Below are 21,773 nucleotides of genomic sequence, written 5' to 3' on the forward strand. Positions count from 1 at the left end.
ATATAAATATATATATATGTATATGTATTTTCTCTCTTTCCATTGTGAAGCTTAGTGGCTGTCGTAGTTGACTGAACTGATAAGCAACCTAAAACACTTTTTATAATCTTCTCACAAGGTCTTTCCACACTGCATTCTACGCATCTACATCCAAGACAAGATTGTTTCTCACTTTGTTTCTTTTCTTTTGATTAGGTACTAGAATAGAGACTAGTTACTTAGATACGAAAGTCATTACTTGTATACTACTTTCTTTTCTGTTTGCGACGAGGAAGACACTAACGACTACCAATACCAGCGTTTACAAACACCAGCATTTACAAATCCAAACACATCACTAGACATTCATATTACAATTAACATGTGGGGTTATTTTTTTGGAGGCAACTCCCAGCAAAAGAAGGATTTGCCCAAGAAGGCAATCGTTGAACTTCGAGAACATATTTCCACATTAAACAAGAAGAAGAACCACTTACAGCAACAGATGGATGACCAGGATCAAATAGCACGGAAATATGTAGCATCGAAACAGACCAATTTGGCAAAGAATGCTTTGAAACGTAAAAAGGGATACGAAACCAACTTGATCAAAGTTGAGAACCAAATAGAAACTTTGGAAACACAGTTGATTTCGATAGAAGGGGCCAATTTGAATTTGGAAACCATGAAAGCAATGAAACAAGGTGCTACAGCAATGAAACAGATCCACGGCGAGTACAACGTGGATAAAGTTGAAGAGACCATGGATGAGATTAGAGAACAAGTTGAGTTGGCCGATGAAATTTCAGATGCCATTTCCAGACCCGTTGGGAACGAATACGTTGATGAAGATGAATTGGATGAAGAATTGGCCGAGTTGGAAAGAGAGAATAAAGAAGACGAGCAACAGCAACAGACGCATAAAGTACCGAAAGTTAAGCAACCTGCACAGAGGGAACAACAACAGCAACAAGAGGAGACAGAACTACCCTCGTTCCCAAGTGTATCCAAAGCACAACCAGTCTCGCAAGATGATGAGGATGAAGAAGCTTTGAAAGCTTTACAAGCCGAAATGGGATTATAATGAGAAATGCGTGAGAGTGAAAGATGGAGAGTATCGAAGTGATTTTTTTAGACGAATCAATAAGCAGATAGGCAGATAAGCAAATGTGTATGTTTACGTGCCTTTTGTTAATCGTTGTTGTTATTTCACATATTCAGTTCAATAGTTTTTTTTTTTCAATATACACAACTTTACAAATAGTATTGAGGAAATAAATAGTATTATGATGATGTTTATAGACTATTCCCGATATTCGGCTAGCAAAAAATTTTGGAGATCAAGTTCGCTTTCTTTTTGTAGAAAATGGTCGTCTTCAACTGAATTTTTGTAATTAAACTAGATACAAACTAAGAGTAGAGGTATGTCAGGAAAGAGAAGGTATTTCACTGATAGATGCAATCTATGGCTTATCACTATATCCGATATGTTTAGTCACAAAGGACTTTGTCTTCTGTCCAAAAAAAAATATAGTCGGCATGCTTTATAGGTGATGACCGTATTCATATCTAAAGAGATCGCAAGACACAAAGAAATTTTTAGAGGCGAAAAAAAAAAGAAAAAAAAAAAACTTTTTCTGCCTTTCTTTCTTTTATATATATATATATATATATATATATATATATATTTTTTTTATTTTTTTTTATATATATTTTTTGAAATAGAAAAGGAAAAAGAAAAAAAAAATTGTATGAGAGGGAATGTACACAATAGAAACAAACATTTCATCATCTCTTCGTCTTTTTTCCCAACCAGTTCATTTATCATTCTCTTTCATTTATTTATTAAATATTTTCATTTTTTTTTTTTGGATTTAGAATATAATCAACCACATCTTTAATTCTCAAAAGTCAAAGATGTACCTGGTAAAGAGATCAATACTACGGAACGGGTTGAAATGCAGGTGGCAACAACATCAACAACAGCAGCAGCACCAGCAGCAGCAGATTTGCGGGTTGAAGTTTAGTGCAACTGCGACATCTGCAGCAGCAGCAGCAGCAGCTTCAGTAATACAACCACCATCCATCACGCCATTACACCAGCAATTTTTGAACCCATTAAGGGACAGCAAGGTGGATACCGAGAAAGTGCGATCGACGCTAAGAAACCATCGGATTGCCACTACATCTTTCCAAAATTTGAATCCCCAACTTTATAGATTACCCGAGAATGAGAAAGGAGAGAGTGATTTTTTCACTTCGACCAAGGATGATATCCACAGACACCCTTTCCAAAGAGAAACAGATTATTTAAAGGGGATGTTAGTGTCATTTTCAAATGAACAGTTTTATGAACAATCTTTCCGGATTCTAAAGTCATTGGCAAAATTGGTTAATGCAGAGGAACTTACCCAAATAGCCAACAGCTCTTTGCAACTGATTGCGAATGAATCATCTGTGACATTTGAAAAATTGGAGAAAATTGCCAAGGATATGCAAAAGCAATGTGACTTCAAGCCAGACCAAAGAACGCAAGCCGTGTTTCTTGGAAAATTACTAGCTGAGAACAAAAATCCAGATAAATTTTTGAATAAATTGGATGAGTCAAAATCGATCAGATCCGTTTTGGAGAACTCAGACGTTATTGGTGCCGACAATATGTACAAGGTTTTTGACTCTGAAGTTATCAATCAATCATGTGTGCCTCAAGAGCTTGTTGAGGTTTACAAGCAATACAAACTACAGAAGGAGAGTGGCAGTGTTGCCGAGGACACTGTTAAGTTGCAATCAAAGGAGTCGATTGATATGTTGAAGAAACGCAATGTTGCAGAGTTGGATGCTGTTGACTCATTTGGAATGCAAGTTGTTAGACACTCTTTACTAGGATTAGATCCGGACCCTAGTGCAGCATTACTCTTTGCCAAGGAGGTTGAAAAGATTGTTGAGGATTTGGATGAGGATGTGAAAAGCGAGATTAATTCGGGTAAACTTGATTACTACGAAATTTACAACAAGTTGGAGACAGCTGAACAGAAAAAACAATTCAATAGGGCACTTGACGAGTTCAATCATGACAGACAGAGACAAATTGAGGTTAGAGGAATGGAAGGTGCGAGAGAAAAATGGAAGCACGACTTTGAAGAGGCTACCAAGCGTGGGGACTTGAACATGAGCAAAGGTCTTAACGCAAAATGTTACGAATGGTTTCAAGAGTTGATGCCTTTGATTAAACGTGAACAAGACTTGTGTCGTGATTTGATCAATGGTGACAAGAGTGCAAAACAAGGTTCAACCGAAGATGCCAGAGAGCGTGCATTATACGCACCCTATTTGATTCAAGTTCCAGCCGAGAGAGCAGCAGTTATTACTATTTTGGACGTTTTAAGGCAACACGCAGCCAATACTTCAAACAAAGGGATGAGGATAAGTCAAACAATGGCTGGAGTTGGAAAGAGTTTTGAAGCAGAGAGTAAAGTGTCTAAATTGGCCAAGAAGGATGCGAAATTATTTGCGAGTAAGAAGTTTGCCGGCTCAACACAATTGCAGAGAGTGATTAGAAAATCTTTGGAAAAACAGGATGACAAAGGTTTGGTTTGGGATCCGCTGATACGTTCCAAGATAGGAGGTGTTCTTCTTTCTTTCCTTATGTCATCCGCCAAGGTAAAAGTTACTCGCGATGTTGACGGAAAGAAAGAAAGCGCAATTCATCCTGCCTTCTTCCATTCGGTGACCGTGAATTCAGGAAGCAAGTCTGGTATGTTCAATATTCATTCTGAAGTAAGAAAAGTTTTGAGTGGTAATCAATTCTCAGATACTATTATGCCTCAATCTATGCCTATGTTGGTTGAGCCTAAGCCATGGAGCTCCTACTATGGAGGTGGGTCATTGTACTCTGAGGAAAGTTTGATCAGATTAAAAGAGTCACCGGAAACTTCAGCATATGTCAAAGCCGCAGCAAAGAGGGGAAATTTGACCGAAGTGTTTGATGGTTTGAATGTATTGGGATCTACTCCTTGGACCATGAATAGAAAAATTTTTGATGTTGTATCACATTACTGGAATACTGGCGAAGAATATCTTACAATCCCACCGGTTTCAGACCAAGCAAACTTACCTGCGAGACCAGAAACCATGGACCCAAGACAGATATTTGAGTATGATAAAGCTTTCAACAAGGCAGCAAGAGAGTTTGCTTCAAATAGATCAAGGAGGTGTGATTACAACTACAAGTTGGAGATTGCACGTGCATATTTGGGTGAAAAACTTTACTTTCCATGTAATCTTGATTTTAGAGGAAGAGCGTATCCAATTACACCTTTCCTTAACCACTTGGGAGGTGATATAACAAGATCATTATTTTTATTTTGGGATGGTAAGGAATTAGGAAAAAGAGGCTTGGAGTGGTTGAAAGTTCAACTTGCCAATGTTTACGGTATTGATAAGGCACCACTTTCGGAAAGAATTCAATTTGTTGAAGAGAGATTAGAGGATGCAATCAAATCTGCCGAGGACCCATATAACAACAAATGGTGGACCAAAGCTGAGAAGCCATGGCAGGCATTAAGTGTTTGCTTTGAGCTTGCAGAGGCCTACAAGTTGGAAGATCCCACAAAATTTGTCTCGCATTTACCAGTGCATCAGGATGGTACATGTAATGGTCTTCAACATTATGCTGCATTGGGTGGTGACGTTGAAGGTGCTACACAAGTCAATATGATGCCACGAGATAGGCCGCAAGATGTTTACACTTTTGTTGCCAACTTGGTTGAAGAGAGGTTACGCGTAGCAGCAGCAGAGGGAAATGAGCATGCCAAGTTTTTGCAAGGTAAGATTAAGCGTAAAGTTGTTAAGCAAACAGTGATGACCAACGTTTATGGTGTGACATACGTTGGTGCATTACAACAAATTAAGAAGCAAATCTTGCAATACTTTGATGAAGGAGAGGATGTTGCACCAAAACTTAATTACTTGACTGTGCTTGTGTTTGCTTCCATTAGAGAGCTTTTTGAAAATGCCCATTTAATTCAAGATTGGTTGGCTGAGGCTGCTCGTAGAATCAGTCGATCAGTATCAATCGACTACAGTGACGACAACACTAATGGAAGAGAAATTCACTCCTCATCGGTTATTTGGACGTCACCATTGGGTTTGCCATGTGTACAACCATATAGACACAAGAAGCTGATTGCAGTCAAGACACTTGTCCAAGATATTTCTGTAACAACTCCTACAGGTGTCACTAGTGTCGACTCGAGGAAGCAAGTTGCCGGGTTTCCACCAAACTTTATCCATTCGTTGGATGCATCGCACATGTTGATGACTGCGAGCGCTTGTGGTAGACATGGTCTTCATTTTGCATCTGTTCATGACTCATTCTGGACCCATGCATCGGATGTCGACACTATGAACACTCTTTTGAGACAAGAATTTGTCAAGTTACATTCTAGAAACTTAGTTGAAGAGTTAAAAGACGAGTTTATGGAGAGATACCAAAATACATATTACTTTGTTGATATTCCGACAAATACTGAAGCTGCACACAAAATCAGAACCCTTAGGAAACAATGGGCGCTTGAATTGAAGAGGGCAGTGAAGATATCAGACGAGCTTTATATGGAACGTAAGAGATTAGAGTTGCTCAACTCTAGTAATCCAGATGAGGTCAAGGCAGGCGAGGAAATGGTAACGACGATATCATTGGCCAACGAATATGACGTGGAAAGTATGAGGGCACCGAAAAAAGGACACAACACCACGCCTGTGTTGAGTCCTTTGAAATTCCCCGATGTACCAAAGAAAGGTGATTACAATGTTGCCAGTGTCGAGGACTCCCTTTACTTCTTTTCCTAATTGAAGGGAATGACAAAAAAAAAAACAATAGACGAAGGATAAGATTAAGGAAAGCAAAAGCAAAAAGAAAAAGGAAAAGAAGAAAAAACATGGACAACCAAATTATCCAGAATGCATATCGACCCTAGCATCTAACAAGATGTTCGATTTGCTGTTTACAACATACATTTCAATCTTCTTTTCATTTCTTAAATTTTTTTTTCTATTTCTCAATATTATTCTTCTTTCTTTTTTGCTTTCTATATTTCCATTATTGTATATTTAGGTTTCATTTCTGTATAACATTCAAGCTGTACATAGTTTCAAACAAATAAAAGTTTTTTCTTTCATACATACATATACATATACATGTATTTAAATGGGAAATATTAATGTTGCCAATGAAATATATTGCATCATCTTATCTATAAATCTATAATTAATTGCAAAATATTTTCAACATGATCGATGTTTATATTTTTAGACAACAATGGCTTAATGCATGCAATTTTCTGGGTGAACATGGCCCAGCAATTGCTCGTCTAAATCATCTTCGGGATCAATCATGAATATTTTATCGGGATTCAAGATCCTTTTAGGATCAAGTGCTAACTTTAATTTCCTTTCTGCATCCACCGTTGAGTCTCCAAATTCCATTGGTAAATACTTTCTTTTACCTACACCTACACCATGCTCACCAGTGCAGGTACCCTCGAGATCCAATGCACGCTTTACCATTCGATCCACTACAGTTTGCACTTTGTGGTAATCAGGTGAATTGTATAGAATCATAGTATGGCAATTACCATCACCGATATGTCCCATAACAGCGAACCGGTCTTTAAAACCCAGTTCTTCTAAATCCTTGTTAGTCTCACTTATGACTTGTGCAAGTTTCGAGATTGGCACAGCAATATCAGTACCCCATCCTTGAACATCTGTTTTGTCTGGTAAAACCTTTTTGCCATACTCGAATGTAGACCAGAACCCGTTGCGTCTGGCTGACCATAATTCTTGGTTCTCTTCATCATTTACACTCTTGCGAAAATCAAGCATGTTATGTTGTTGTCCAATCTGCTTGATTATACTAATTTGGGTATCAATGATGCTTTTTGTAGGACCACCAAATTTGAAAAACAAAGTGGGACTCTCTATTAATTTACTTGATTTCCCAGCTTCAGTGATAGCAGTCTTTGTAGTCTTTGATGGTATGGTGGAGGTAGTCTCGTTGACGTACGCCACCGTCTTTTCATCCAAGATCTCCATTGCATTAGGTTGAATCCCTGAAGCAATCACTGATGACGCCATTGACGCAGCATCAGTTAACGTAGGAAAAGAGGCAACTGCGACCAATTCCAATTTTGGCTTGACGTGAAGTTTTAATGTGATCTCCGTCACCAAGCCTAAAGTGCCCTCACTTCCGATAAACAAATGGGTCATATCGTAACCTGCACTTGATTTTCTTGGTCTTTGCTTAGTCTTGACTATTGTCCCATCTGCTAGGACAACGGTGAGGTTAATGACATTCTCTTTCATTGTGCCGTATTTGAAAGCATTTGTTCCTGAACAACTGGTACCCACCATTCCACCAATATTGGCACCAGGACCAGGGTCAGGCGCAAACATCAAATGCGAGCCGTTTGACGAACTACTTAGAAACGAATTTAGCTCTTGCCATCCCACACCTGGCTGGACAACGATGTCTAAATCTTCAGGATGGAATTGTAAGATTTTGGTCATATTCTCGAAGGAAATGGAAATACTATACGGACCTCGAGTATGTATATTTTGTCCTTCAATTGAAGTTAGTCCCGAATTGGCAACAATGGGTATACTGTATTCATTTGCAATTTCTAATAATTGAGATACTTCCTGCGTTGACCTTGGTTTGAGTATGGCGCTAGGTCTTTGACGCCTAGGGTTTGGTGGATGATGAGTTGCAAATGGGAAATCAGCATATGAATTGAGAAGATCCTCATTTTTCAGGACATTGTCTTTACCAATTATAAAAGCCATTTGCTCTAAACCTTTTGCAAACTCCTCAGCATTTGCATATCGAGGCGAGGTCAAGTCAGAAATTGGGGCTGTCGACCGCCTTGTAAATAATTGTAGTGCCTTTGCAGGTCCAAGCTTTGAAGAATCCTCATCAGTGCTAGGAAGCAGAAACCCCGACACAAAAGATTTGATTCCAAATCCAAGCACTAAAAAGCCGGCTGCAAATCCACACAATTGCCAGCGTGTTAAACTTGTTCTTTTGCTCTTTTGTAAAATGGTGGTATTGGAGTGGACTCGCCGAAAACAAGTTTGAATGGATTGACGAGTTCGACGAGTCTGATGATGATGCGTCGACCTTCTCACCATACACAACATGCTCAATGCCTTTTTTTTGATTGTATCTTCAGTTGTAAATATAATGAAGCAAAAAAGAAATAAAAAAAAAAGAAATAGACAAACAAACAAACCAACAAATAAAGTAATTAAAAGAAGGACTTAAATGCCAATAATTTTAGAATTATCATGATAAAAACGATTGTCGAATTTTCTGCAATAACCGAATGTAAACAGTACACAAGTACGCGGAAATTGTTATTTTGTGGAGCAAAAAGCGGAATTACTTTGTATCCAAAAGCTCGCGAGCACTAACTTTGTATCTACAAGTCAGCTCTCCACAGCTATATAACAACGTCCTTATTGTTGCACACTTCTTCTTTTTTTTTCATTTTTTTTTTTAATAAAAAATATTGTCGAACTATGGAAAAAGCTAGAGCACAGAAAGTGAGAGACTAGTGTTGTTGAAAGTATAACATCTTGGTTCAGTAATTGCGTTCAATTTATCTGCAAAATATGGTTGTAATGCCGAGCTTTTTATCACCATCGTTTTTTATCCCCCTTTTTACTTCTACATTTCTTTGTACTCAAATTTCATATATTAAAATTGAATCAACAGCCAAAACTTTTTAATTTTTACACAACTCTTGGAATAAAGATTTGATTCAAACATGGGTCAGAAATTCATTCTAGACCCCCCTTTTTTTGCCCTCAATTGATCTTACCTTGTTGTTCAAAACTATCGATTAAGCATTGTAAAGGCTCCAATTCTCTCTGATCTAACAATCCAAATTCCTTGATAAAAGAAACGAAATGCGCAAAAAACGAATTGAAATGTGCTTCAAGACTTAAATGTACAATTTTGTCAAACTGGTTATAATAAATAAATGCGAATATGCGAAACATTTGTCTCGTGATGTTCTTGACGTCTTTTTGTACAAACGGTGGAAAAACTGCTCCCGTTTTCGTCGGGAAATTCTCTTGGTCATTGATCTTGGAACTAATCCAAGTTATAACATAATCAATATATGTCCTTGCTGGCAAGTTCACTGCTTGACCCGTGGAGTCAACCCAGAGGTAATTAGTGGTGGGGCCTGCATTCATGGTGGGGAATTGATCAGGCGTGACAAAGTCTGAGACTAAGCCATAAAATGAGTCCAAATTGCCGAAAAACTCAAAAATGTTAAGCGTGAGCCATTCATTCAAGTCGACATACGCAGGAAGTTGGACAATGGTCTTGTATGAGCCCTTGACCAACGCAGTGCGAACATAGGGTTCGCAAAGGAACAATGGCGGTGGCGTAGAAGAAGCAGAAGATGAAGAAGCATCAAAGTGCTGTGATTTACTTTTTCGCTGAATTGTACGCAGTGGCAGCAGTTGTCTGTTTTGGTTGTGATGCTGTAGCAGTTGTTGTTGTTGTTGTGGATGCTGAAGTCTGTTTCGTTTTGTTGGTGAGACTTGTTGGAGCTGTTGCTGAGCATATCCCTGTTGGGAACGTATACTGGAAGAATCAGCAGCAGATGATCGTACTGGTGAGTTAGAATGTTTTGATGGTGAAGTTTTAGTGGGTGATTGTGTTCTTCGAAGATTATTACCGGATGAGTTTGAGTGAGCGTAGAATGCTGGCGACGACGAAAAAGATGCAGTTGATAATGTTGGATCTAAATCCTTCTTGTTTTTTTTCGAACTACGTCCAAGTCCTCTAATTGTATTTAGGAATGACATCGATTGATATTGATATTGATATTGATATTGATATTGATATTGATATTGATGTTGATATTGATGTTGATATTGATACTGGTGGTGGCAGTGAGGGTTTCCGTAAATTATTTAATGAATGTGAAAACGTTGGAGTATGAAAGCGAAGGGGTGTAGAATTCTCCAAATGTTAAGATGTGGACTCTCTATTCTCCCATGTATGGTTGAGAAATAATCTATGAATACGTGAAATAACTTTTCTATATATATACAAATATATATATATATATATCTATGTGTATGGGTGTGTGTATAAGTATCGGTGGCTTTAATATTGCACTATTGTGATGTTGATCAGTTTCTATGTATTTACTGATCTGGTGTTGATGGGCAAGCAGGAGCTTTGAGCGAGTGTACGTCTATGCGCAAGTTTAAGTGTGTAGGTGAAGGTGTGTAGGCCTTAGTACGTGTGTGGTTGTGGGAGAATTCAAAGGAAGTTCAAAGTCGTGAAAACTGAAATACCTAGTGCGAATAAAGAAATATATGACACGACAACACAAGAGTAATTAAAAAAACAAACAAACTGTAAAACATACACGACCGAGCACATGACAGAATTTTTCTTTTTTTTTTTTTTTTTTTTTTATTTTTGTATTTTATATTTACCCCTATTATAACTAATGTAAGAGGGAGTAACAAAATACGCCAACTACAACAAACTACACATATATAAAGGTTCATTCACATTCTCTCTATTATATTAAAGCTCATAATGTATATATCTCTCTACCTATTAGGTTAAACAAACTTACCTAAAGATTGACCAACTTTCACCTTCTCACCCACCTCGATATCAAACTCATAGTTGTCAGGCGCTTCAAAGACTAATACAACTGTAGAGCCCAACTTGAAACCACCGATATCTTGTCCCTTGGTCAAGGGGTATCCACCAAGAATTCTACTCGCATTGGTGTAGGTTGCTTCGTAAACTGTGTTTTTTCTCAACCTCTTTTTACGCTTCTTTTCTTCCACTACTGCAATATCGGAGGCTGAATATTCCCTCTGAAGCAATGGCGTCTTTTCTGTTGTTACTATAGAATCCTCGGTTGATGATGTTGAGGATAATGCTGATGATGATGATGATGATGAAGTATTAGTAGTATTAGGCGTGGTAGACTTTGAAGAAAGACTACTAGCACTGCTACTTCCATTGCTGTAAATATCGTGCTCATAATAAGAATTGGTCTTCAAGTCCTTGTCGAAATTGACAATAATACTCCCGACATTGGTGGCTCCTACAGGTATCATAGAGAAAAACCCGTACTTCCAGTAGCCCAACAATGCTACTCTCTCATTGAGTACAAACAAGCCCTGCAACGTCTTTTGGAAAAAAGGTGCCACGGAAAATAATTCACCAATGAAATGACGTCTTAATGTTGTGACCCAATTGGTTGGAGAGTGGAAATGATGATAGTCTCCGGGAGCAAGATATATAACCGCAAAATATAATTGTTTGTGACGGAAACTTTCCTTTGGATTAGGCGCTAATTCCTCAGCCACTTTCAACTGTTTAGACCATGACGCAGACGAACCCTTTGCAGTACCATCGTGATCATTCTTGTAAGTCAATTTATGCATGTGATGCGTAGGCTGTTGTCCATTCTCACCGGCACTTTCACCACCAAGAATATCATCAACAGTATACGAAATACCATTCAATTTGGCAAATTCCTCGTCTCTTTTGACCCTTGCAGTCTCGTCATCGCCACTACTTTCGTCAAATTCAAAATTTGGCGAGTGAGTGGGTGCAGCCAAATTTCTTGTTGACGATTCACCCATACCCAACAACGCGTCTATGGAATATGTCATTCCTTTAACTTGCTCAATCTCACCATTATCAATGATACCAAATTTCAAAACCTTACCATCAGCAGGACTCACAATATCATCCTCGCTGATTGGACGCACGCCCGGTTTCAAAGTCCTATAGAAAAATTCTGACAAGTTACTATAGCTTTTTAAATCTGGGTTCTCCATTTCGTCAAGATTGACTCCAAATATGGCCGAATACAATCTGTACAGGGGTGATCTGATAAACACAGGAAGATCTATAGAGTTAACATATCCCCATAATCTTGAAATTGTCTTCAAAGGTAAGGTTGAGTACGCATACAATTGCCAGGACTGTGGTCTAATCTTGTATGGATTCTCATTGATCTCATCTCTATCGTACTTCATCTTTGCCGCAACCCCACCCAATACTATAGTCAACGATGTGATTGTCCACCATTTAATAAACTTTCTTCTTTGTTGCCTTCTTGATCTAGCCTCCGTTGAGAAAAACCTAGTGTGTAATTTCTTCGACCCCAGTTTCAATTTTTGATTAGCCTGGGAAAATGATCTTTTGGACAACCTAGGGATATGGAAAATATGGAAATGTGGCAATGTATGTCTAGTGCCATTTGTTGATTGAGACAAACCTCCAGATGTCGATGTAGACTTGCTTCGGGTCCAAGTAGAATAGTAGAGCATATTTCTCTTTGGCCTGGGGATTTTGGGAAATTGGTAGTAATAATAGCTGAAATACCTTCTTTGTTGCTTGTTGGCACCGTTTATTGGCAGTTGTTTTTGTTGGTTTTGATGCATCAACTGCGCCATGTTTGATGCACTGGATAATGGTTGTAGCATACTTCTTTGTTGATGAACTGATGAATACATTGTTGACGTAGCGGTTGCTGTGCTGGAACTATATTGCCATTTCTGACTAGCGGATCTAGACCATTTAATTGGAGGAGGTCTGAATGCCATCTGACCTGGAGGAGGAATTATTCCGAACTTTGAAATATCACAAAAAAAGAAAAAGAAAAGGAAAAAGAAAAAGAAAAAAACAAAAATAAAAGGAGATGGGAGGTATCTATCTGAATATATGTCTAAATCTGGATTTGAACTGATTAGTTGGGACTCAATTTAGTTCGTGAACAAAAAGCAAATTGAAAAAAATAAAAAACAAAAAATTAAAATGAAAAATTGGCTCCAAAAAAAGAAGGAATGAAAGAAGTAAATAAAGAACTATGAAACAAAAAATGAGCGGGTATGCCGGACTTTTGCTTTGATTTGATTAATATGTGAATGTATATCACGAAAAAAAAATCTAATAGTTTACTGTATTCTAGTCTAATCTAGTTGAGTATACAGATAATGTCTGGCTTCGTCTAATGAATCGTGTGTTAGTTGTTGGTTGTTGGCTGTTTGTTGTTTGTTGTGCAAGTGGTTTCGTGGTTGATGTTTGTGTGAGTGTGAGTGTCAGTGTGAATATGTTGTGGTTATATATTGGTACTAATTTTTCATATTGGCAGTTTAGTGGTTATTTTATTTTCTATTTATACTTAGATGCACATATGCAATGTGTAGATGCACTCTAAGTAAAAGGGTTAATAAACAGGGACGTGTATATGTGTGGAGTGTCGTGTGACTGTTTACAAAAAAGTGTTTTTTTTTCTTTCTTTCTTTCTTTCTTTCTTTCTTTCTTTCTTTCTTTCTTTCTTGTTTTGTTATGTTTTCTTAAACGATAAGCGATGTATAGACAAAAACTGCGGCACTAGTAAGTATTAACTATTTCTATCACGTGCCTTCCTTAACATAGCCTCCATCATCAATAATTAAATTATCATTACCTTACACTGCCATCTTCCGCAAACTACGGGTACTCATAGTTGATCAGTCATTTCCAAAAAAGATGAAGAAACCAAAAAAAAAAATAGAATTAGAAACATAAAAAGAAGGTAGAAAGTAAAAAAACAAACAGTATTGATCAACAGAAGTAGGGTTGTTAAATATACAATTATATCATATGTTGTTATTTATGTAGAAATCCTCAAAGAAATCATTTTTCTCCACTTTTCGAGGCACCTACCCAAAGCAAAAAAAAATTAAAAAAAAACAAAAAAAAAGGAAAATTAAAATATTCCCAATCGAGTAAAACGTGTGTGCATCTCCAATACCAAAAATCAAAAGGATCTACGCTTAAACATTGACAACTTTTATGAACATGTACATGAACGTGAATATGAACATGAATATAGGCATGGACATGGACATGAATGGGAACTCAAGCTTGCACTTAAGCTTGGATTTGAGCTTGGACTTAATTTATCTAGCCAATTATCGATATTCTTCTACACCTTGACAACTCTTCCCTCAACTAACCTTTCTCTTCACTGAACCCTCTTTTTTCTTCTTTTTTTTGTTCTATTTGTTAATTTTGCTCACAAACAATCATTATCGCTCGAGTGTTGCAATATTGGCATTAAGGATGTGTTTCAACTCCTGAATAAACTCTAGCGGGATATAATGCAACTCCGTACTTTGTTTCTTGTCGACAAATTCAAGAATCAATCTCAAATTCCAAATATCTTCTATTGAAGTCGCCAATCGAGCAAAATTGATAATTCTAAGGCGATCTTCTATGATGTTAAACACTGACAAGTTTGTCTCTTTAAAGTCCAATGATTTGGCATCCATTGCATTCTCCCACGCCAATTTATTTGTCCGTAGATCCATCATACCATCAAACACTTTACTTTTCAATAAATTGTTCAACAGTGTCTGTATCTGATCTTCATTCATCTCATTTTCATTGGATCTTTTCAACAAGGAGGCCAAATTTGGCTCAAGAATAGAGTAATTTTGTTTTTTCAATACATAAAGCGTCATTGTCTTTTCAAAATTCTCCAACATTTGAGACCTCAACGTACAGTCGATCTCCACTTGAAAATGCTCAGGCGACTGAGTTTCAATTTTACTGATCTCTTTAAGATTCGGTAAAAGACAAGGTGTAACACGTTGAATCACTTTACCATTTCGCATAAAAATTAAAACAGGAATCTTGCATGGTTCTCTACTTTTTTCATCCTTAACAACCAAGCATCGTTGCTCAATCGCAAGAGCCCAAAAATGTCGCATAGCCTGTAAATGCACATCATACTCGCTATTCTCCTTTGGGTATATTGGGTACAAGCTGATAACTAAACTTGCAATACCAAATAAGGAATTGACATTAAAAGCCATTTGCCCACCACCAAGAAATAAAAACCCAAGTGCCGTGTTTATAGCCATGTAGCCGCCAAACCCCATTTTTTTACTGGTGTCATTATACAATACACGAAGTCTTTGGAAAACTTCAAGATCACCGCTCGCAGACATAATAACTGATGCACACAATGCCAACACATTCTGAATAGTAATAGCTGTATTGTAAGTTAGCTTTTGGTCATAATTGATGGCGGGCTTACTGGTCAATCTCATTACTTCATCAAGATAATACAAGATTGTACTTTTGGCTCTAGAATTTTGCGAAGATGCAAACTTGAGTGCTATCGATAAACACGCACCACCCATAATATTGAGATATGTCACCAAATCACTGTCCATGGCTCCACCTCTAAAGCCATCCAATCTTTTAAACTCACTAATAACTACTTGAGGAAACTGTTGTTCTACCCAAGCTCGACTTGGCTCAATCGTGCTCCACATAATCAAGCTCACGGTGAGGCATCTCAAAAATAACAAGTCTGGTCGAATGAATTCCAACATCGGTTGTGATTCGGGAATTTTTAATTTGTTTGCAACATTTGCATTCTCCGTTTTTAGGTATATTAGGCACAATGCCATGATAGCTCCACAGCACGATTTGTTAACTTCTTGCACTGCATGGGTGTTGTTTAAAGATAACGCAAGAGCCATTAATCTATCAACCACATGCGTATCATTCAACCCGCGCAAATCATCACCTTTACCCAAATTTACCAAACCAAGTGCCAACCCGGAAGCTAATCTATAGCCCTCATGAACTTCGGCGACATCTCTTTGTTGCACGGTACCAGTTATTTGTGACAATAATACTTCACTCATACGTCGATGTTGGGTTTCAAGATACAATAACCCTATCCCCATGAACCCTGCAGTCTGAACCATGGTGGGAACATTCAAGTCCTTGGCTCCACGCGGTAACAACGCAACAGCATGCACTGAGAGGACTTTGGTCAATTTATTGTCCATAGTTCCACGTAAACTTGCTGCCATACCCATTAATAGACCGGCACTGGTTAATGGATCTTTTGGGCGAAGGTAGTTGTAAATATGCCACTCTTCAAGTTTCTTAAGGTGACCATTTAAACCTAAACCAAACAAAAACCCGGCATGCTGAGCATTCAACTCTCCAGGTGGTTTGTTAAAGGCAATCCAACTACCAGATATCCCTTTAGCTTCTCTAGAAATACTCAATCCCGATGAGACACCATTATGAAAATGGCCCCATTCATTCAATTCAGCGGCAATACTATCTTCAGAATGTACAATATTTGTCATCATAGGATAAATCAATGAATTTAAGTTGAACTTGGCAACCGGAAAACGTTCAGTAAGAATCGGCTCTCTTCCTCCATAAGTTAAAGCAGCGCGGCCCATGGGAATCGTAAGAGTCCTTAAAGCAACAACCACGGCCAAACTTCTTTGAACCAAAACGAGGTCGTATTCACCAATATCTTCGTCGATTTTCAAATATGCAGTCTGAGTTTTGGTTTGATGCAATAATGTGGTAATTTCATAGAATCGTCTATCTTCATCAAACATGAGCTTGGTGATTTCAAGTCTTTTGGCCTCAGACTGGTCATCCCACAGTGTAACTTGTTCATTTGCAGCATCTGCATTTATGAGCGAGTCGATGCTCAAATTTTCAAACTCCTTGTACTTCAATACATCTCGATGGATTGCACCGGTGGGGTTGGTGATTAATTGAGTTAGGTCATCGCGTCTTGTTAAGTTTAATGAGCTTAAAGACCAATCGTATGTTGGAGATTCTTGAGCAACCAGTAAAACCTCCTTTAATGGGAACGAAACGCCAATTGGAAAAGTACTCAAGGATGTGATTCCCATCTCACTCATCATATCAACCAAGGTGGATGGTCCATAATTGGGCGAGACAAGCACTTCGTATAGCTTCAAAATGCTGTGGGTTAATGGAGTCACCTCAGCGTCAACACTTTCTCCTTCTTCAACCAACTGAGAGAAGGTAACGTATGGCAAAATCTTACCTGTAAATAGGCTGCCCAACGACTGTAGAAGATTTGGAGGTTGTTGTAGTAACTGAGGCAGTAAAATTCGAGTAGTTTTATCGACATTGAATAAGTTGCAGTACTCATAGTCACGATGGTCTTTTTTCATCTTTGTTTTTGAAGTCACCTTCTCTTCCTTTTTCATCTTCTCATCCTTGTTGCGATCGTCATTATGATAGTATATGGGCCAAACCTCGGACCAGCCCATCCATGTTGTTAATTGGCACAATAACGAACCCAATAAGGCCATATATTCTCTCTTTGTTGTATCTAATCGAAACTCTTCTCGCAATATATGCAAGGAAATGGCAATATAAGGAGCAAGTTCGCCCATGCTATTATTGACGTGATTTTCGACTCGTAGTTTGAGAGCTCTTGAGATCAACTTTGTGATTGGATTTTCATTCATCAAAGGTACGCTAGAGTCATTATCGAATGGAAAGATGAGGGCAAGCAATGCAATCACCATGGCGTCCCATTCTGTGACACTTCCTGAATCGTAAGCAGATCTCCACAACATCCAAATAATTAGATTTGTAGTGGATCCAGATAGATATTTAAAGCTATTTAGGCACGAAAAAACTAGTTGCGAGGCGGGTTTCATTACCAACTTGACTATGTGGAAGCTCTCAGAGCCGTTGTCATTTCTGTTATGTGTCTTGAATGACACCCTTTCATCATTTGAACTTAAAAGTGCTTCAATAGATGAATTTGTCATATTGCAACTTGACCTCATATTCAAAAAAGGATTGACGATAAATGTTTTTCCTGATTCTGTCAAAACGAGCAAATTTCCAGCAAAATCGGATTCCAAAGGTATGCAATCGAGGCATGCACATTTATACACCGAGTGGTGCTTCGAATACGAATCGTACTTGAACACATAAAGCTCTTGCTTTAACTTTGAAACTACCACAATCCCTTCTTGATACTCGAAATGGACGGTGAAAATTTTAAAGAAATTGTGATTCCTGTTTAATCTAAGGCCATTGATAGATTCTATTTTGGATAATATTACATCCTTGCGTAGTCGAGAAATGGGAAGCTCGTTTGGGTTCGATATCCTTGCTTCGGAAAGTAGTGTACTAGTGCGATGCTCCAGAATAATAAATTGACTCAAGTGGTGTTCCATACCTTTACTGATGGAGGGTGTCGCGGGTATTGCAAAATGTTTCTTCTTTGGTGGTTTAGTATGGTTTCTCGATGTCGATGTCGATGCCGTTGTTGATGCCGTTGTTGATGTTGACATCGAGGTCTTTCTAGGCTTTGTCAGCATTGATGATGTTGAATTGAACCTCACACTTCGTGACGAGTTTTTGATATGGTATACGTTAATGGAAGTTTCAGTTATAGTGGTACATAAAGCAATTCCAGAATCTCGTTGACTAAAGGAACATATTTGCTCGTTGGATGAAAACGCACTATTGGTATCCTTATCGACAAACTTTAATTCAAACTCATTGTTTACAAGATACAATTCCGCCTTTGTTTGTAGCACCAAGCCTTTCTCGTAGCAAACCACTCTAACAATCTCAAACGGAACATTTAACGTCTCAAGCTTTCCATCCGAATAGTAGAAGTTTATGTGTTTTTTGAAGCAAATAGCGAGAATTTCAACCGGTTGGGTTTTGATATAGAACGTAGTCATGCATGCCTTTAAAATATCTTCATTAAACACCAATACACGGCTAACGCAAAAACCTTTGTAGATTGTTACACTCTTCTCATTGATACAGAGTACAACGTTGTTTTGACATAATTGCAAATCTTTGCAATTCTTGAGTTTGTACCCTTTGGTGAGATCTACACATGGTGTACTTGGATGTTGGTGGTGGCCTTGGTCATTCGACATATTCCATTATCTTCCACGTGCCCTTGTGATGACTTTGTGGCAATCTTTTCTTTCTGTTCTTATACTATACTAATTGTATCGTTCTAGACTATGACTATATTTCTTAACTTGTGGGTGTATGTTGTGTTGCAAAATACCATTTATTGTAACAAAACTGTGTGCGCGACGTGAGAGAGAAAGAGACAGAGAGAGAGAGAGAGAGATCATATGTAAACATGTAAAATCTTGTATGAAAACGCGCATTATCTTAGTTGCGCAATTACCAAGGTACGATACTTCAATTACACCCTGTCTCAAGCATTTCGTATACTATAGAGCTTGTTAGATGAACAATACTTACAGGTGTCAATTTCTGATTTACTTTGTTTATAATAGTAGTAAACAATTTATATAACCTACCAAATACATTGCAGGATACTTATAATAATCTACAAAATTTAGAAGGTTGAGGTGTGGTGGATGTTATTATGGATCCTGGAAACTTGTTTGACAATAATGGACAAGCTTCCGTGATTAAGTTGAAGTGATGATTTCAATGGCAAAAAAAAAGGCAGTGTGCAATAGTAGGAAAAATAAAGTAGTAAGTTCCTTAACGGTAAGATTTTTGGAATCTTGCTCTGGCACCACGACCACCGAATTTCTTTGGCTCCATTCTTCTTGAGTCAGCAACCAACAAGGTCTTGTCGTAAGCAGCAAAGATCTTCTTCAATTCGTTCTTTGAAGCTTCGTCAACGAATTTTTGGTGGTAAGCAACCAAACCCTTGGCAATAGCTTGTCTGATAGCGTAGACTTGTGAGACGTGACCACCACCAGTGACTTTAACTCTAATGTCAATACCTTGGAATTTGTCCAAACCGACCAAGGTCAATGGTTCGTAAACCTTGAATCTCAAGATTTCAGGTTGAACCAAGGTGATTGGAGAACCGTTGATCTTGATCAAACCTTTACCATTTTTAACGTGAGCAACTGCAGTTGCGGTTTTCTTCTTACCGAATGTCTAAATTTCAATTTCGTTTGTTAGTAACACATTTCTCAAAATAACATTGGAATAAGAGTAGAACACGAGCAAATCACTTAAGGGAATATCCATGCTAAATGAAGATAACAAAGTAGAATACACTACCAGTTTTCTTCTCCTCGTTGTTTTATTTTATAACAGAAGATTCTCACACATTCTTTTAAAAAAAAAGGAAATAGTAAATCTTCTACCTGTGCATTCTGTATCCCTGACGATGATGGTATAAACAGGATATGATGATAATGCCACAAATCTCGTAATTCTCTTGAACAAAAAAGACAAATTCTGACTTCAGTGCTGTCTCATCTTATAGATGTATAGGTATATCTCTGTCAATATTGGGTTTCGTGATATATGTCCCAACCACACAGTATCTTGCTCCCGTTTGCTCGTGTGCTCTACTCTGTTCTTGATAGATTCTCCATTTCATATGTACATACTTGAACAGATTGGGTGGACATGTTTGCGGTGTTGCTAACTCTATTCGTGAACTATGGTTCTTTTCCAATCAATCCTGAAATTTTTTTTGAGGCCTATACTGAATGCGTCGTGGTGCTCGATAGTTTTTCGTTAGCAGAATTATCATTTGGTAGCGATGAAGAGGCTTTTGTAATCTCATGTACTGTGCGCGCAAGGTAGAGCAAAGAGATTGTAGGAGCGAGAAAAGCGAGAGAAACAAAGCAAAGGAACAGAATGATGTGCTGAGGGTTTAGACCTCTTTTACACGTGATGCACTGTTTTTTTCTCTCTTTTTTTTTTTTCTCACTTACTATGTGAGAGAGACTGTGGGCATTGTTTTTTTCTCTCACTCTCACTCTCACTCTCACTCTCACTCTCAGTCTGTGTCTCTCACACACTCACACTCTGTCTCTGTTACTCTCGCTCTGTGCCCTCCCTCTCATCTACGAGAATGGGTTTTTCGCACTAACACAATCAGAGTTATTGGTGGTTGGAAAAAAAAGTTACTATAGTAAGTCTGCTTTTGATTGATACCTATCTTAACCCACCAACCTTGATCCACAACAATGGCTATCTCAAAGAACTTACCATTATTGAACAACCACTTCAGAAAGCACTGGCAAGAAAGAGTCAAAGTTCACTTTGACCAAGCCGGTAAGAAAGCTTCAAGAAGACAAGCTAGATTGAGAAAAGCTGCCAAGGTTGCCCCAAAGCCTATTGACACCTTGAAGCCAGTTGTCAGAGCCCCAACTATCAAATACAACAGAAAAGTTAGAGCAGGTAGAGGATTCACATTGGCTGAGATTAAAGCTGTTGGCTTAACCCCAAAGTACGCCAGAACCATTGGTATCTCCGTTGACCACAGAAGACAAAACAAGAGCCAAGAGACTTTTGACGCTAATGTCTTGAGATTGAAGGAATACAAGTCTAAGTTGGTGATCTTCAACAAGAAGACCAAGGCTTCTGAAATTGCTGAGTACTCTCAAGTTTCAGCTTCTGCTACCTTCCCAGTTGAGCAACCAGCTGCTGAAAAGGGTACTAGAGCTGTTGAAGTTCCAGAGCAATCTGCTTACAGAACCATCAGATTGGCCAGAAACGACAAGAAGTACAAGGGTGTCAGAGAAAAGAGAGCCAGAGAAAAGGCTGAAGCTGAAGCTGAAAAGGCTAAGAAATAAGCAATTTAACTCATAGCAATTTAGCGGAGGACTATTGAAGATGATAGAGGATAGTGAAGTGAAGTGGAGTGTCATGGAGCTCAGTTGATGCTGGAGGCTTTCAAAGTGGAGGTTACAATGGCTGACGCTAGCTTACAAACTCGCCACATGCACATGCACATGTTGATGTATACTAATAACTTACACCACTACACCCGCATTCTTGATTAAAAGATTATATATATATATTTTAATACAGAGGGCAAACGATTATTTTTGGATAATCTTTCGTACATGTGACGATGTAGTTTTGTTTTTTACAATTTTTTCAAGACTTGTAA

The 21,773-nt window shown here is 38.2% G+C and overlaps 8 protein-coding genes across 8 annotated transcripts; 3 read left to right on the plus strand and 5 right to left on the minus strand. All coding sequences in view use genetic code 12, as the record gives it.

The window, feature by feature from the left end:
- Positions 1 to 361: 361 nt before the first annotated feature.
- Positions 362 to 1,063, plus strand: SNF7 (ESCRT-III subunit protein snf7; the record flags this gene model as incomplete). The annotated part of the gene is made up of 1 exon (XM_001526613.2): positions 362 to 1,063. One exon carries the CDS (start codon positions 362 to 364, stop codon positions 1,061 to 1,063), a length of 702 nt encoding a protein of 233 aa, XP_001526663.1.
- An 833-nt stretch (positions 1,064 to 1,896) lies between these two features.
- Positions 1,897 to 5,829, plus strand: RPO41 (DNA-directed RNA polymerase; the record flags this gene model as incomplete). The annotated part of the gene is made up of 1 exon (XM_001526614.2): positions 1,897 to 5,829. The coding sequence occupies one exon, from the start codon at positions 1,897 to 1,899 to the stop codon at positions 5,827 to 5,829; it is 3,933 nt and encodes a 1,310-aa protein (XP_001526664.2).
- A 474-nt stretch (positions 5,830 to 6,303) lies between these two features.
- Positions 6,304 to 8,169, minus strand: PVL30_001464 (uncharacterized protein; the record flags this gene model as incomplete). Its single annotated transcript, XM_001526615.2, has 1 exon — positions 6,304 to 8,169. The coding sequence occupies one exon, from the start codon at positions 8,167 to 8,169 to the stop codon at positions 6,304 to 6,306; it is 1,866 nt and encodes a 621-aa protein (XP_001526665.2).
- Positions 8,170 to 8,847: 678 nt separating this feature from the next.
- Positions 8,848 to 9,861, minus strand: MOB2 (Maintenance of ploidy protein mob2; the record flags this gene model as incomplete). The annotated part of the gene is made up of 1 exon (XM_001526616.2): positions 8,848 to 9,861. One exon carries the CDS (start codon positions 9,859 to 9,861, stop codon positions 8,848 to 8,850), a length of 1,014 nt encoding a protein of 337 aa, XP_001526666.2.
- A 774-nt stretch (positions 9,862 to 10,635) lies between these two features.
- PSD1 (phosphatidylserine decarboxylase 1) lies at positions 10,636 to 12,555 on the minus strand (the record flags this gene model as incomplete). The annotated part of the gene is made up of 1 exon (XM_001526617.2): positions 10,636 to 12,555. One exon carries the CDS (start codon positions 12,553 to 12,555, stop codon positions 10,636 to 10,638), a length of 1,920 nt encoding a protein of 639 aa, XP_001526667.2.
- A 1,560-nt stretch (positions 12,556 to 14,115) lies between these two features.
- Positions 14,116 to 18,801, minus strand: APC1 (Anaphase-promoting complex subunit 1; the record flags this gene model as incomplete). The annotated part of the gene is made up of 1 exon (XM_001526619.2): positions 14,116 to 18,801. One exon carries the CDS (start codon positions 18,799 to 18,801, stop codon positions 14,116 to 14,118), a length of 4,686 nt encoding a protein of 1,561 aa, XP_001526669.2.
- Positions 18,802 to 19,390: 589 nt separating this feature from the next.
- Positions 19,391 to 20,280, minus strand: RPS16 (40S ribosomal protein S16; the record flags this gene model as incomplete). Its single annotated transcript, XM_001526620.2, has 2 exons — positions 19,391 to 19,798; positions 20,260 to 20,280. The coding sequence occupies 2 exons, from the start codon at positions 20,278 to 20,280 to the stop codon at positions 19,391 to 19,393; spliced, it is 429 nt and encodes a 142-aa protein (XP_001526670.1).
- Positions 20,281 to 20,844: 564 nt separating this feature from the next.
- Positions 20,845 to 21,453, plus strand: RPL13 (60S ribosomal protein L13; the record flags this gene model as incomplete). Its single annotated transcript, XM_001526621.2, has 1 exon — positions 20,845 to 21,453. The coding sequence occupies one exon, from the start codon at positions 20,845 to 20,847 to the stop codon at positions 21,451 to 21,453; it is 609 nt and encodes a 202-aa protein (XP_001526671.2).
- Between the last annotated feature and the right edge of the window lie 320 nt (positions 21,454 to 21,773).

This window comes from Lodderomyces elongisporus, chromosome 2 (assembly GCF_030384665.1).
Source record: "Lodderomyces elongisporus chromosome 2, complete sequence".
Taxonomy (NCBI): domain Eukaryota; kingdom Fungi; phylum Ascomycota; class Pichiomycetes; order Serinales; family Debaryomycetaceae; genus Lodderomyces; species Lodderomyces elongisporus.